The sequence below is a fragment of the Arachis ipaensis genome, chromosome B10 (genome assembly GCF_059453495.1).
Source record: "Arachis ipaensis isolate K30076 ecotype BB chromosome B10, ASM5945349v1, whole genome shotgun sequence".
NCBI classification, from domain to species: domain Eukaryota; kingdom Viridiplantae; phylum Streptophyta; class Magnoliopsida; order Fabales; family Fabaceae; genus Arachis; species Arachis ipaensis.
This window is the reverse complement of record NC_142435.1, coordinates 147,860,656-147,876,510: the sequence shown is the minus strand read 5'-3', so window position 1 is coordinate 147,876,510 and position 15,855 is coordinate 147,860,656. Positions and strand designations below refer to the sequence as shown.

Sequence of the window (15,855 nt, the reverse complement as noted above, 5' to 3'; positions counted from 1 at the left end):
TATTACTATCGGTACAACTCAAAAATAAGAGTTTCAACAAAGTTAATATTATTTTAAAAATTTAAATTTTTAATATATTTGTTATGTATTTATTAAAATAAGAGTTTATATTTTTTATTAATAATAATTTTAATAAATATAAAAAAGATTAATTATGCTATTAATTGTAAAACATATCAATAAGTTCTTAAAAGTAGTATAAACGATGCAATTTTAGCTGATTTGTTTATGTCGTCTTTTTTTTTCCCTAAATTTTGTTGATCCTATCAGCGAAATTGCATTGTTTCTTAATTATGCAGGCTCATCTTGCAAAATTGAATTCCTTACGAAATTGGAGATATAAAATACATGAAAATGTAATTATTTTTACTATCACTCTAGGAAATATAATTTTTTTTATTTAGATAAAAAATCCTAAATTTCCCTTAATATTATAGAGTCAAAACCTAAATTGTAGGTACAAAGAGAAGTCCTAATAGCATTATATTGATTATAATTATATTATGTAGACATTAAAATTAGTTATTAATATAAAATATATATTAAAATATAAATATATTTTAAAAATAAATTAAATTATATATATATATATATATTTATATAAATATATTAGTAACTAATTTTAATGTACGAATAACATTTTGAAAAAAATTTAAGTATATCGAGGAACATTAGTGTTCCAATTATTTTAACCGTTGATTTCAATTAATATATATTATATATATTTTTTATAATTTAGATCAGAGATTAAAACAACTGGTATTTTCGGTACACCTAAAATTCTTCCTAACATTTTTAGCATTACATATAGTGCCTAGTTCCAACTTCCGAGTGTGCCAGCCCACATCCCACAAACCCCCATCCAAGTCAATGCGACAATTATTGTTAACAATAGCATAGCACTTCTCTTGTTAGAGGCAGAGTGCATGCTAATGACAGTGACCAGTGCCCACAAACTCTTCTTTTTTTTTTCGGATCGATGTGGAATAAGTTGAGGTTTCTTATGTTCACATTGAATCGAAGATTATTGGTTCATGGAAAATGCAGACATGCAGTTCTCTTGATTGGTTCATGGATGTTGGAAGTCCAAAATTCCATTGAATTGAATAGTCAACCACTTATTAGCTGTACCCAACTCTCCTTCTAAAAGTAAAACCTTGTGAATTGTGTGAATATTGAATGCATAGTCACTCTCTAGGCTTACACGGAAACTTTATATAATATGTAAATACACAACTTATAAAATAACATGGTACCAATAATGTAAAGATAATATTATAAATAGTTAAATAAATTTGACATATTTGACTCAATTTTCTAATAGTTTATAATATCATCTTTACATGAAAAGATCTTCATAAAAATATCTACCTACAAATAATAATAATACGAGAAATGAACACCTAATTTGATTTATGCCCATACTCACATAAATGCTATCTTTAACTTAAAAAAGAGACATGATTCCTAACCTGAATTCCTTATTGTTTCTTCCACAAAACACAAGGCAGAGAGGAACGTGTGCAGGGGAAAAAAAAAAAATAAATCATAAATAAGCAACATTTACTCTTTTGAAGTAATGGAAAAATAAGAAAGCATGCTAAGTAACAAGCACTTTCCAAATTGTAATTTTTCCAGGTAGCCTAAGTTATTATAATACAACAATCTCTATCCAGCATTATTAACTTAACATATATTTATATTACAAAATACTGGATTTGGAAATTCCCCATTTTAACTTGAACCGTGAATGATGTATTCCGTTATCTACACCAAGATAAGCATCCAAAAGTCCTTGTTTCCCAGCCTATCAATATAAAACATTTCAATCACTGATTGAACTGTTAATACTCAACAATATATTCATTTAACCGTAAAAATAATGGGTTTGGCATTAATACGTCAACTACCTTCATGTTCTTGTTTTTGGTCAACTCAACTACATCTAAAAGGATATCAGCAGTCATGCATGCCTCGACGGATCCTCATGCAACTGTGCTGCTCTTACATTCGGATCATCCTGCCACGAGAACCATCATGATATTTTTCTTCAGAAATAAAATAAATAATAAATAAGGATAGCTCTTTTCTAAAACTGAGTTTCAAATTACATACTAACCCGGATGCCATATGTGAAACCTGTTCGCAAAAAATCCAATTGCGCCTGCAAGTTTAGACCATATAAGAACCAAACCTCCTTAAGAAAAAAAATTTATCCTTGGCAAAATAGCCTTACCAGATTTGGCATGCCCTGGTGCGCACTATAATAACCGTCGTGACTTGTTGGTATTGAACTTATTGGTCCCTGTGAAGATATATAAATTATTTAGTAGTCAAAATAATTATTTAACAGAACTCAATCAAAATTTCCTCTATACACACCAGTCCCTGAAGAGTCTGCTGATTCCCGTAAAAATCATCTCGCGGTCCCATTAAGTTCAACTAATCCATCAAATAAAGCAAAGCTTTAGTTAAACATCCACATACAAAATTAAATGAAATCAAACAAACTGTATAGTTTCCTGACTGATGGAATATATGAGAACAGTTTCAATGCTTTGATAGTATAAAGCAATTTTACAGTTTATTTACCATAGTGTTTAGTTATTCACACTGATTTGATAGTTTCTTGAAATTTTATCGGTTGGCAAAGTAAAATTCAAAATTACTATGCACTGTTCGGAGCAAATAAATCAAATCCTGTTGCATAATAAAACATGAGAATTATGGAGTATCGTATTCATACCATTCCCTGCACCTGTTGTTGTGTGCCGTAATAGCCATCAAGGGTTACTGCAGCTCTTGTGCTGAACTTGTCCTGCAAAAGAAGATTCCTTTTAGCTTTAAGAGCAATTTGCTTCAAGCAAATATATACATTATCCATATAACTAAGTTGGAGTTCCAAAGAAATATTTCATAAGATTTTCCCTCAACGCAAACATTTCAAATCCCAGTTCGCAAAACACAACCTATATTTCCTTAACAGCGTAGTATAACAGTAAATAAGATCACACAATTTGAGAGAGACTAACAGCGGGAGGACAAACCATTTGTTGCATGTTGTCAATTGCTCCAACAGTCAACACTTCAGCCTCGGCATTCACCTGCAAATCAAAGGAGAGATCAACAAATGAAAAAAAATAATTATATAAAATCAAGATGTTGCAGTACAGTTATTAACGACAGACCTTTTTCTTTTTAGCTGGATTTTTCTTTTTGTTTGATTTGCCCATATTTCTACTTTGGGTATCTTCTTCAGTAGAAAGCTGAGCATGAGTGACTGATGTACCAACTTCCATGGGACTCTTGCCAGAATTATTAACGCTCACACAACTTTTTTGTGCTTCGTGCAGTGCATGGACTGCAATACTGTAACTCTCTTGTGAAAGAGATCCCTCTTCACTCAGTTTAAATGCTCGCTGACATAAATCATTGTATCGTTGCACCCTTGCCAGCATATGTTCAGACTCTTCTCCCATTATATTCCGGACCTTTGCGTCTTTGGTCCAGCGTTTCAAAATATAATGGGATGGGATTGCAGAATGGCCAGAATATTGCAGAACAATCAATATGTGTCGACAAAGATAGCCTCTATATTCAAATAAACGACATATACAAGACCATTCTGATTTTACTTGATTCACCACAACAAAGAAGTCCTTATTTGATTGCATGTCGTGAACCCTATGAATAATAGTGGTCTCATCTTGTCTGTCAGCTTTAGGATGACAAGCAACTGCACCAACAACCTCAGCTTGAATCTTCTTGAATACAGCATGCGTGTAAACCCCTGCGACACTCTTCTCCAACGGTGAAGGTGTTTTCAATGTTGCTACTTTATTCCAGGTATCAGAATCTGCTTTGGCTTCCTCTTCGTACCTGTCTTGCAAGATTGCTTCATACAATTTAACAAAATCTTGCACAGAGGTCTTCTTGTGAACATATTTGTCAAAGTAATAATTTACACTTTCGGATCGTTGGACAGTAGACATACCACCTAAGAAAACATCCCTCATGAATGTTGGTGCCCACAACTTACGATCTTCATATAGTGACTGCATGCATTCATCCTCTCGAAGTTCAAACCTATCAACAATTTTCCACCATCTCTTCTCAAAGTCATCACTGGTCAATGACCTGTATATGCATTTTTCAAATTTTGCCAAAAACTTCTCATGTTTTTTAATTACATGAGCCATATTTTCAGATATCTTACCCACAATATGCCATAAAGAGACACAATGACAAGCACTAGGGAATATATCTGCAATAACTGACTTCAAAGTCTTGTCATGTTCAGTAATCATCACTTTTGGAACTTGACCACCAACTCCTTTCAGCCACATCCGCATCAGCCAAGAAAAAGTTGTGGGACTTTCATCTGATATTAAGGCACACCCCAGTAGTATAAATTGATAGTGCTGGTTCACTCCAACAAAAAGTGCAAGAGGCATCTTATATTTGTTTCTAACATAGGTGGTATCAAATGACACTACATCACAAAAGTTGGTATAGTCATGCCTACTTTTAGCATCAATCCATAGAATATTTTTCAGTCTTTGATCATCATCAATATCAACTGCATAAAAGAAGTTAGAGTTCATATTTTGCATCTGTACAAAAAAATCCAGCATGAGTTTAGCGTCTCCTGATTCAAGGCTCAAATTCCGTCCTTTATCAAATGGATTCTTTTCATTCTTGAGACCAACCACAGTCTTGTATTCAGCAAACTGTCTGGCCATTGCAGCATACATTCTTCTTGTTTGTTCACTGACTGCTTGGGCTGGTAAAAGCTCATGATTATGCTCCTTCACAAAACTGTGTATAACCCATTTTCCATCATGTTTTCTTTTCACGTGCATACTTGCTTTACAGTCAGTCTTGGAACAAGATCTTCGACCGGTTGAATTTTCAGAATCTGGCTTGCTCTGTCTTGCACGTGGTCGATTGAACGATTTGTCATATTCTCGTTTTGTTCCGTACCTAGAACAAGCAAACTTTGCGTCTATGAATTCTCTTGATGTTTTGGAGCGTCGGCTATTCTGTATTGCAGTGTTGAATCCCATTGAACGAGCATATTCTTGGTAGAATGAATAAGCCTCCCCATGAGACTCAAATTCCATGCCAGAAAGTGGCTCAAGATTAGTATCTTCCTTGAATATTACCATATCAAGTGTGGGCGAATTCAAATCACCACCATTTAGAGCTTGTAACTCCATACCAGGATCAACCATATTTCTCCCCTCCATAGCTCCATTATTCAATTTTTCTTCACCATCCAATATGTTATCAATTGTAGCTGTTTCTTCATCCTCTTTATCATGTTCACCAGAAGGTAACCTAAGGTCTATATCCATGTTCAGAACAGCTTTCTTCTTGATGATATGAAGGGTACTGAAAAATTCTAGCACATATAAATCATGTCAAGCCATCAGCAAGATCCAGTTCAATTTTCTTAATAAATTCATTGTCTAATCAGATCATGAGAAGAAATTTCAACTTTCAAACAACTTGAGGGGAAAACAAGTAAGATCCTGCTAGTGTTTAGGGATAAGTCAGGCAACCTTTGTTTAAGATAACTGACAGTATAAGGGTATAACCTGAACATAACTAGCAGACTATCATATATAATAGGAATCTGTTAAAAAAATCTGCAACCCTAACCGGTAACCAATGCTCTTATTTTGGAAGTCGGTAGCTTGACAATTTAGAAGGGTCCAAAAATATCCAATTAATATCCTGCATACAGGCAAATGGCTGCTGTTACAGAAGCCATGTAATTTGTTCTTCAGTTTCATAACATGAACAGAAGAAAGACTCAACATTTAATATCCTGATTAGACAAGGAGGTCCTCTAATAAGAGAGATAAAAAAGGAAAAATATAATTACAAAAGCTACCACCCCTCTACTTCTATGTTAGAAATCATTAAGATAACCATCAGCTCTAGACCAAAAATATATGACAAATCACCTAATCTTGTTCCACATTAACTGCTAAGCTATAAACGTTTCATTAGAAATGTGCCATGCTCAAAAGAAAAAGAGGTGATATACAAATGTGTCTGCTTCATGATAGTGGTACACACTACATTCTTAATGATATTGTCAACAGATGTCCATGGCACCTAAGCATGTTCCTACATCCTACTCTATGGCATTGACGTTGTGACCATAGGAACAACTTCCCAATTGGTTTGTGATGTCAATTTTCAAATTGACACACAATCTGGAAGTGGATTTTGGTCCATTTGATCTCCCTTTTCATCACCAAACCCAATAGTTAAATAACATCTTTATTTGACCACAAATCAAAGCAGTAAAATGGTACTTTACTTAGTTTTAATTTAATTTAGTTTTCTTTTTAACAGAAAAGTCATTTCATGTTTTACTGTAAACTCTCAAGAAGTTGGATTTGCAGCAAACTTGGATATGATGATTAAAACTTGTGGATACAAGTACGGGAAAACAATGCCTACAGTTACTAGCCAGCTTGTGCTACTTTGTTTATTTTAAAAAGTGAAATAACATAATAGACTTAGGAAAAAGACATTCCATGAGAAGTCATAACACGCCAATGAAATGGGTTAGACATTCCAGATTTCCAGCTTAAAGATGAGAAACAGCTCATGCAGCAAACTTACAGATTAATTTGGATTAAGAATTAGCCATTTAATTCCAATGGTTTGACCCACAGATAACAACCATCTGTTAGTATTCATTAAAGTCAATGAGTCTAGTGGTGCAAAGAGTCATATCTCTGAAACTTGTTAATCATCATATCATATCGGAACAGACCAACTCTCCAAAATCTTTCGTATACAAAACATCCCTAGAACATTTTAGATTAAGAAAAGAACACTGTCAGTATCAACACAATTTAGACTCCTCCACATTCCTTTGTGCCACAAGTCAAATAGGATAACCTCCAAACATTATAAGGTCCAAACCAATAGCTAATTTTTAACTGTGAGTCTTTTTTTAATCCGACTCTCTATTTAACATTATAAACAAACTACAACTAATAAATTCACCTCCTTTATGAGCACACTTCAACCCAACAACGTGTCATCAACAAAAACCATTAGTTACCCTTCTAACATTATACACACTGCCTGACTGCCACCACCTCATAAACTGTACCAAACTTGCACCAAAAAATACAAACTTCCGAACCCAAATTCTAGCTCACAGTGCACTGAATTTGAAGTCTTACATCTATCTAGTAAGTTAAAGAATAGCACAAGAACCTAAAAGCATTGTATAAAGCATAAAAGACAGAACAAGAGCAATTCAAACAGAGTTACACAAAAAAAGAATCAGAGAGAGGGAGAGGGGGGTTAGGGTGTGTGGAAATTGAAGGTACCTGAGAGAAAGAAGAGAGACTGATGATCTGAAACAGAAAGGGATGAAAGAAGGTGAAAGTGAGAGAGAGAGAGAGGAGGGAGAGTCAGGTTCACGCGAGGGGCATGAGCGAGTGGAAGAAGAACAATCCCCAAATGCGTGAGGCTTTAGGGTTTCAAAGACAACTCGCGTTCCTTCTTTAACCAATTCGACTCTTCTATAACACTTCCCTCTCTCACCGCTCTCGTCGCACGTGTCGCGCGTGCCCCTTACCCTCTTTTTTTTTTTTTTTTATTATTATTCTTATTATGATTTCCCGCTATAAAGCTCATAAGTGTCCCAAAATTTTTAATTTTAATTTTAATATGCAGTTAATATAAAAAGAGTTCATTCACAAATAATTATTTTTTAATTCATTACTTAAATAATCTTGTGAAACTTTTATTTTAGATTTAAATTATAATTTATTTTACTTGTATACATAGTTAATATAAAAGGATTTGTAGTACTAACAATTATTTTTTAAATTTATTACTTAAATAATCTCACAAAACTTTTATTTTTAGATTTAATTTTAGTTTTATCGTCACAATCAATGTAATTTATGGCACAAATCATTGTTTTTCGAATTTATTACTTAGATAATTATTTAAATAATTATATGACTTTTTTTTATAAAAGAAGTGTAAAAGGCAAAATTAAACTTTACTTTTTAAATAAATAATTTTCTGTGAGAACTAGACTATTTAACTTTGTGATGATGTTACATCATTTGTGTAATAGGTAGGCTCTCTGATTAATCTTAAATTACTAATTTTTTTAGGAGTTGGATTTTTAGCGAAAAAATCTACTATTGCAATTTTGGTAGTTATTACTATTTAGTTTTTAAGAATAAAAATGGGATGGGCTTTTACAAACCCGTTACCTATCCATATTTCATAGGGACGTATTTGAGTTTCTTCTCAATTTATATAATAGGTTGATCATGTTTATGTTTCTGAAATTAAGCCCATCCTAATTTTCTCTCCTCTCTTACACTGCGTTTGTTTACAATTACAAGTACAAAGTACTGTCATCAAAACACAAAAATATAAAATTAATATATTTTATGTCTATTTTAATAGAAAACATAATTTATTTTTTATTTTATTATTTTTATTAATTTTTTATAATTATATTTTTTTTCTAAAATTTTTTAAATAAAAAATAAAAATAAATTAAATTTTTATAATTTATTTTAATTTATTACCAAACAAAATCCAAGACATTAATTTATGTTTCTATATCTTTTGTGCCTTATTTTTAATGTCTTGTCATCTTCTCAAAACCAAATACAACCCTATAGAATTGAGATTGGCTTAAAAAGGATAACGGTCCCACTATATTACCAACAGCATATTTACCAACTTCTACCAACTCTTATTTATAATTGTATTTTATTTATAATTGTGTTTTATAGAAGTGTCTTCATGGATGTGTCTAATAAAAATATCATTTTTATGGCGGTGTTTAATAGAAATGTCTTTATAGATATATTTTCTGGATGTGTCTCTTTATATATGTATTTAAAATATAATAATTAATTATTGTTAGCCGGCAGATAATTTATTGTTACCCTATACTTTTCCAAAAGATAAATAATAAATTTCAAGACTTTAGAAAGTTCGGAAACTTATGAGAAAGATAACTTTCTGGGTTTAAAAAGAGGTTCACAAACTTCTTTTTGTCTGATTTCACTCTCAATTATTTACCTTTTAATATTTTGTTTGTATCAAAGAATTTGGATAGCTGTAAAATAATTATAATGTAAGTAAATCAGATTGTAAAACAAAAGTAAAGCTATCTTAAAACATTAACACTAAAAGACAGATTTACTTGGAAGGAGAGAGTATTGCATTTACATAGAAATAATAAAAACCTTTTTTGTTATTTGGTTGGTATTTTAACTTTGCTACTCAATCTTAACATTCATAATAAAAATAAAAGATTGTGAAGTTCAATTTACAAAGCTCTAAGCTGCTTGCTACTAAGAGAGTCACAAAGTCTCAACAACTAGTTCTTTTCACATTCTCTATTTTTACTCATTAGCATCACAATTTTCACATGTTAGAGATAACTTATCTTTCAGAGCTTGACACTTTTCCTCCCCCCATTGCCACCAGCGCCGCCGCCGCCGCCGCCGCCCCGCCACCCCCACCCCCTCTTTTTTCCCCCTTTTTATTTAAACTGTTATCAAGAAAGGCAACCTAAAGCACCAACTAATACAACAGCTTTGGTGCCTTTGATTGACTACCCTGCCTCCACTTACAGGTACAGATGTCAGAACGAGGCAGATGATGTTCGGCGAATCTGATATCGAGGTTGGGGTGGTGGGGGTGCACTAGACAACAGGTTCTCTAGTTCCTGCATGTTTAGGACAAAAGTTAGTGGGCTAGTTGAAAATGGACAAGGAACTACAAATGTAACAAGATTAAGACAGCAGCATGAATGTAACATAAACAAGATTTCTGTGTGTATTGGGACAGCAGCATGAAGAATTTGTAATCTACAAGTAGAACCTTTAATAATCTTCCTACCAATTACTTGCATTAAAAAAAAAAATTATTGAAGAAATCTTCTTATACCTCTGCAAAGAAGAGCAGCCTTAAAGGCTTAGTTCAATTATGTGCAGTAACAACTTATGTGTATGCCGTGCAGCAGAAGTAAATGTCATTTTTTGGATAAAACATTAAGTGAATAATTTTAGCCCACAGAAAAAATAAATTAAGAAATCAAGTTTCTTTCACAGAGAGAAGATTGCTATCTAATTCAAGTATAATGAAGAGATGCATCATTCAAGAGTACACAAATGCAAATCTTTGAAGGAAGCAAGAGAGCTTAGAGAAGCCTTTTCCATGAATAAGAACAGGAATTGGAAGATAATAGATTTTAACAATTCAACTTCAGCTAAGAGTTATTTCCAGATACGTAGGGCACAGATCTTCTAAGTTCAATATTGTGTGAGGGAGTTGACCTGAAATGACAAATACAAGGAAAAATGCAATTGCTGAGCCACTTCCCTGAACCGGTGAGGCCTTTTATTTATTTACTTATTTATTTGTTTATTTCATATAAGGCATTTCCTCAATTCTCTCTACTCATGTCTTCCCAGCCAGATTAGAGAACTAGCAGCTCTCTATATGTAATGAATTTTTCCTTTTAAAGCACAACATTAATAAACCAGAGATTTCTAAAATATCAATCATATCTGTCTGCAACCCACTTCACTAATCAGTGTTCTAATAGGCTAATAGCCATAAAAGTGTTAAAATAACATATTTTTGTTTCTTTTGGATTACATTAAGGGTGCATTGGGAGCTCGCAATGGAGATCTGGTGGGGCAATCAAGTTCCCAACATCACCATCCAACCAAATCTTTTGACTAGGTTGGTTCAATGCCAAATTGCACTACAGCACTACTGGCTCAAGTAATGAAATTACTCGTCAAACCATGTAATAAATGATGCTGTTTGTTGCATTGCACTTTGACTTGTAAGGAATACACATGCATCAGATAGTTGAGGAATACACTTTTCAAATTTCATGGTCAATAACTCTAAGATTTTACTCACAATTAGAAAACAATGAAATAGTATGTCAAGACCTTGTAATAAGATTTTAAGTTTAGAGAGAATTAATAATGAAGAAGAAATATAGATTGCTCATATCTTATCTTGAATATTAAGAATTGATATTATCAATCAGAAAATAACACCATACATTCAGCGCTTAAAATTATAAGTCTAGGAGGGCAGCGCCGAGCACATCACTCCCACCTAATAGGACGTGGGTTGGGGAAGTGTACTCGGCTTACCACCACAAGTAGATAGGATGTTTCTTGGATTTGAACCCGTAACTTCTAGGTCACGGCATAGCAATCTTACCATCGTGCTAAGTCTCACTATCATATTCATCACTTGAGAGTAACAGGGGACTAGGGAAGTGGGAGCGGGGATTGAAACAAAGTAAAAAAGAACTTCAAAGATGAATCTAACCTTCCGTTTCCTCAGCTTTTCATTTTCCTCTTCCAGGCGCGACACCTTATTCTCTAATTCCGTTGTGTAAGCCTATTTAGTCATCAAGGTGAAGAAATTTTATTAAGGGAAAAGCTAAACATAGAAAAGGAACTTCATATTATATCACATCAATATGACACATAGTTCAAAGAAAGAGAAAGGTAACCTGCTTCCTTGCTCTAGATCGGGCAGCAGATTCCCGATTCTTGATCATCCTCTTCTGCCTCCTTTCCACCGTCTTCTCCAATATGTCCTCCGGTGTGCCCCTTTTCCTCCCATGTATCTTCGTATCGGACAAGCTTCCCATCAAAGGTGAAGGCATTGCCACCTGACCATCAGCATATGGAACATCCAAAGCAGCACCAGCCCCCATGTGCAATGGCTGTGCTATGTTCTGGCCAGCCATATACATCCCCATTAAACTTTGCTGAGGATGCTGATACTGTGGTTGTGCATATTGCATCATTGGACCTTGTGGAGGGAATGGTGGTGCTGTTAAATTAGAATCAGCAACAGCTAAAGGACCAGCACTTTTAGTATTACCCGATGCTTCAGGGACAATCCCGACCCCTGCTTTCGCCAAGAAAGCCTCCAAGGTCATCTCTCCCAATGTAGCTTGTCTGTCTCGAGGCTTCTTCTCGTTGTTATCTTTATGTTGCTGGATATCTCTCCATACCTCATCAACTGTCTTCTTGCCAAGCGCACTAGTTATCGATAGACTAGCTTGATGCTGCAGCGCAGCTTGATTAGCTTGTGTTGTGCGGTCAATTTCCATACCTATAGACTGGTTGGCCTCAGCAGTCCATACATTTTTTAGAAGCTCATCAAGGTTCATACTAGCTAGGGGTTTTCCTAAGTCACCTAATTGATTCTGAACCTCATCGAGCGTAAGACTGTACATTGAGTTTTGCCGTGCCAAAGGCTGAAGCTGTGCATGTTTACCATTACTTTCACCACCACCTTGAGACCCCATAGTATGGATCCCCCAGTAACCAAATATCAATGATAAAAGTTCACTTCATATTTCATAAACCGAACATGCTCACAAAATCCAAGCCTGAGAAACATTTAGCAATGGCATTTGTGAGGAGATCAGCATAAAGTTCATATGATCTGTAGTAACCAAAAGCCTTTTGCATGCAATCTAACAGAAGGCAAATAAGTAACTTGTGTTTGTTGTAACCTTATAATTCTTCCATTTTAATTAGATGGACAAAAAAATGAAACAAAAGTATTGAATCCATAGACATGCACGGCTAAAGCAACAATATTCCTTAACCATCTTAAATTCTAAATGCACAATTAATTTTACACGATTTTCTCCATTTATTAGTACAACATAAATTTCCTGTTTTCCCTCTTAACGAAATGTATAAAACCAATTTGAAAAAAGAAATTAATGAAACAATTAAAACACAGAAAGATTAACATAATTAACTACAAAACTAAACCATTAACTTGAAAATTATGAATAATAACTTCAAAGTTATCACTCTCATTCTCAGAAGCAAAACATAAAAATTTTTTCCAGAAAAACAAATATTAAAAAAAAAAGAATCAACAATCTTGATCCATTGCATGCAGGCAGGCACAAAGATGCAGCAACATCAACAAAATTAAATTTGAAACCCTAAACCCCATATTTCCCTTTCAAAAACCACAAAACAAAAAGTCCCTGGGAAATTCATTCCAAAAACCCTTTGGTCAGAATATCAGGCCCCAATTCCACACAACAGTTAAAACTGAGAAAAATTCATTTTTAAAACAAATTAGAAAAAGGTACAGAAGATAAACAAACACATTCAATTATTTTTTCTTACAGGATCATCAGAAACACGAGATTAACCCCAAAAAGAAGTATTCACAATATTTGAAACACAGGATTTTCAGTAAACAAACTGAAAAAAACAGAGAAGTAAAACAGAGAGAAACGTCATTTGCATGCAAGGAATTCAGAGTGAGCGCCGAAAAAGGAGAAAAATTCAGCTAAACAGGGCAACGAGATCAGCATAGAATTGGTTTCTCGAATGCAATGATGACATTCAGAAAATTAAAATAAATTACAACAATTAAGAAGAAGAACAAAAGAGTGAGTCTTAAGACATATCAATGTTTTGTTAAAAGGTGAAAAAATAAAAAAATAAAAAAGAGAAAGAGAATAATGGAAAGTACCTGGTTACGAAACACCGATCTGAGAGTGAGTAAGTGAGTGAAGAGAAACAATGGGTTTTGGGAGAAAGATTGCAGAAAATAAATTATAAAAAAAAAAAAAAACTTAAGTGTGAGAATGAAGAGAATCGAGTGTGTGTAATAAAAGTGGTGTGGTCGGAGGAAAGGAATGACAATACCCAGGTTGGTGAGAGAGAGAAGTGAAGAGAGATAACCAAATGGCAAATTCTGCATTTCCTTGCAATTTTAAATATTCTCTCCTCCAAATGGCAAAACTTTAATTTCCTTGCATTATTATATGTTTTTATCTGATGTAATAAAAGACTTTCATTCTACATTTTTTTTTTTCTGAAAATTAAGAGTCAGACTCGAACTCGAAAAACTGTAGGTGAGAATGGAAAAATTATGCCATTTTGAGGCATTGCTAGTTGAGAGTTTCATCCTGCATTTCATTTCACTTTTTTATTCCATATAATATTGTATTAATATGCTAAATTTATTATTTAATTATCAATATCAATATCTATATCTATATTATATATAATCTATACAGTGTATATTGAAAATAATAATGATACATAGTAAATAAAATTTATCACTTTTTGTTAATAATTAACTAATTTTAAATATTATAAACTAAATTCTACATTTTAAATTTTAATAATATAAAAAAATAAAAAAATCTTTTAAAATAAAAATATTAATAAAATAATATTTTAGTCACCTTTAAATTTATAATATTTATTGTACATGTAACGGTTTAATAATATTGATTTTCATTTTAAATTTCTAATAATTTAAAAATGCATGTCATCCTATGACAAATGTCACATCTCGTCATTGTATCATTTTAACTATTTTATGTCTTTAAAATACATTTTAATAATATAATAATAAATTATTTTAAATTTTAATATATTATTACATTAAAAATATAAAAATTATTTTTTCAATTAACTTTAAGTAAAATATTTTTCATTACATCTTCAAATATCTTTTGACATATATTAACAACATCATATATAAAATAGGTTTATATACCATTTTTTATAATATGTTTTATTATATATATTTCATAAAAAAATATTTTTAACTGTTATTTTCAAGACTTAAACTAAGATCTCTTGTTTAAGTTATAACTTAAAAAAAAAGTTAAAATCAACTTACAATCTTAAAAAAATTATTTTTATTTGTACGTACATTTAATAAATAAAAGTAAATGAATAAACACCTTAATACTTGTTTATATATTAGTATATATAAAAGCTTTGGTCGGATTGTGATGTATTTATTTATTGAACGAAATTCAAAATAAGTGGTTCAATGAATCTGTGCTAGTTGAATGAAGGAGTACATTCATCTAATGACAAAAGACGAGGTTTGCTGGACAAGTTATTAAGCATGATCATACATGTTATCTAAATTGTTGGTAGCTAGGGAGTACATGAACTGCACCAGAACTTGTAGCTCCGCCATGGCTGGAAGATGATCCGGTTCATGAAACAAAGTTTGTGCCATTTGAGCAGACGCTAAGTGAGCATAGCAAAATAGGAGCAACTGCACTAATGAGTTAAGTTAAAAAAAATCTATTCTGTTTCTTGTAAAAAAAATATGAAGTCATCATGATCATATATATGAATGTGGTTAGAATAAATAACTATTTGAGTATGTAATAATAATTAAATATCATATTTTCTAAAGTATTTTAGGTATTAATACAACATATATTGATTAATAGAATAGATATATAGCAGATATTTAATAATAATAGATGATTATAAGATTATACTACAAAAAATAAAAAAAAGGATAACATGGAAGTTAGGAAAAAATTTATAGTATACTTGTTGATATGGCAGTTGTGGTCCTCTAGCAGCTGTTGAAAGTTTAGAAAAAGAAAATGAACCATTATTATTCATACACAAAAAATTTTTACACATGTAGTTAAGTTAATTAAATAATCATATAAAATGTAATACTTACACATAAGAAAGAGAATGTACTAATTCTTGCAAAGCATCAACAGAAAACCTAATTTTATTATGCAAAATTTGGTAATGAGTAGAGCGAATTGTCCCCTGTATCAATATTAAAATAAAAATACAAAAAAATGTTACAACTTTTAGTTGTCAATAACAATTCCTGCACCAAAAAAAGAAGTTACAATAGAAAATCAATTTTCACAATTTATTTTTGCATATTCTGGTATACAAGAGACTGACCTGGTGGAACATTATTATCTGAAGCATTGTCCATAAAGAACCTAGTGTGATGGTTCTTCTGAGCAAC

General features: G+C 32.4%; 2 protein-coding genes across 7 annotated transcripts; both read right to left on the bottom strand.

Moving 5' to 3' along the window:
- Positions 1–1,542: 1,542 nt before the first annotated feature.
- On the bottom strand, positions 1,543–7,668 carry FHY3 (far-red elongated hypocotyls 3). Of its 6 annotated transcripts, none has more exons than XM_088486054.1 (9): positions 7,365–7,668; positions 3,189–5,394; positions 3,048–3,104; positions 2,747–2,818; positions 2,383–2,442; positions 2,237–2,305; positions 2,120–2,164; positions 1,911–2,020; positions 1,543–1,807 (listed from the first exon to the last, which is right to left on the bottom strand). In XM_088486054.1, the coding sequence occupies exons 2-8, from the start codon at positions 5,355–5,357 to the stop codon at positions 1,964–1,966; spliced, it is 2,529 nt and encodes an 842-aa protein (XP_088342180.1). In that variant the 5' UTR covers positions 5,358–5,394; positions 7,365–7,668; the 3' UTR covers positions 1,543–1,807; positions 1,911–1,963. The 6 variants fall into 6 exon arrangements, with proteins under 6 accessions (XP_088342180.1, XP_088342168.1, XP_088342179.1 ...); XM_088486042.1 differs by having other exon boundaries at positions 3,033–3,104; positions 3,189–5,404; positions 7,365–7,537; XM_088486053.1 differs by having other exon boundaries at positions 3,189–5,404; positions 7,365–7,537.
- Positions 7,669–9,282: 1,614 nt separating this feature from the next.
- LOC107623913 (ABSCISIC ACID-INSENSITIVE 5-like protein 2) lies at positions 9,283–13,854 on the bottom strand. The gene is made up of 4 exons (XM_016326315.3): positions 13,570–13,854; positions 11,564–12,454; positions 11,377–11,448; positions 9,283–9,745 (listed from the first exon to the last, which is right to left on the bottom strand). Exons 2-4 carry the CDS (start codon positions 12,368–12,370, stop codon positions 9,662–9,664), a joined length of 963 nt encoding a protein of 320 aa, XP_016181801.1. The 5' UTR covers positions 12,371–12,454; positions 13,570–13,854; the 3' UTR covers positions 9,283–9,661.
- Between the last annotated feature and the right edge of the window lie 2,001 nt (positions 13,855–15,855).

What these genes read in the sequence shown, in the direction of transcription:
- FHY3 (XM_088486042.1), bottom strand. Translation starts at nt 5,357, where the DNA reads ATGGATATAGACCTTAGGTTACCTTCTGGTGAACATGATAAAGAGGAT. An exon ending in AGCAGACTCTTCAGGGACTG is followed by an intron (nt 2,306 to 2,382) that starts GTGTGTATAGAG and finishes ATATCTTCACAG; the next exon opens with GGACCAATAAGTTCAATACC. An exon ending in GTTTCACATATGGCATCCGG is followed by an intron (nt 2,021 to 2,119) that starts GTTAGTATGTAA and finishes TTCTCGTGGCAG; the next exon opens with GATGATCCGAATGTAAGAGC.
- LOC107623913 (XM_016326315.3), bottom strand. Translation starts at nt 12,370, where the DNA reads ATGGGGTCTCAAGGTGGTGGTGAAAGTAATGGTAAACATGCACAGCTT. An exon ending in GATCTAGAGCAAGGAAGCAG is followed by an intron (nt 11,449 to 11,563) that starts GTTACCTTTCTC and finishes ATGACTAAATAG; the next exon opens with GCTTACACAACGGAATTAGA. An exon ending in AAAAGCTGAGGAAACGGAAG is followed by an intron (nt 9,746 to 11,376) that starts GTTAGATTCATC and finishes CTAAACATGCAG; the next exon opens with GAACTAGAGAACCTGTTGTC.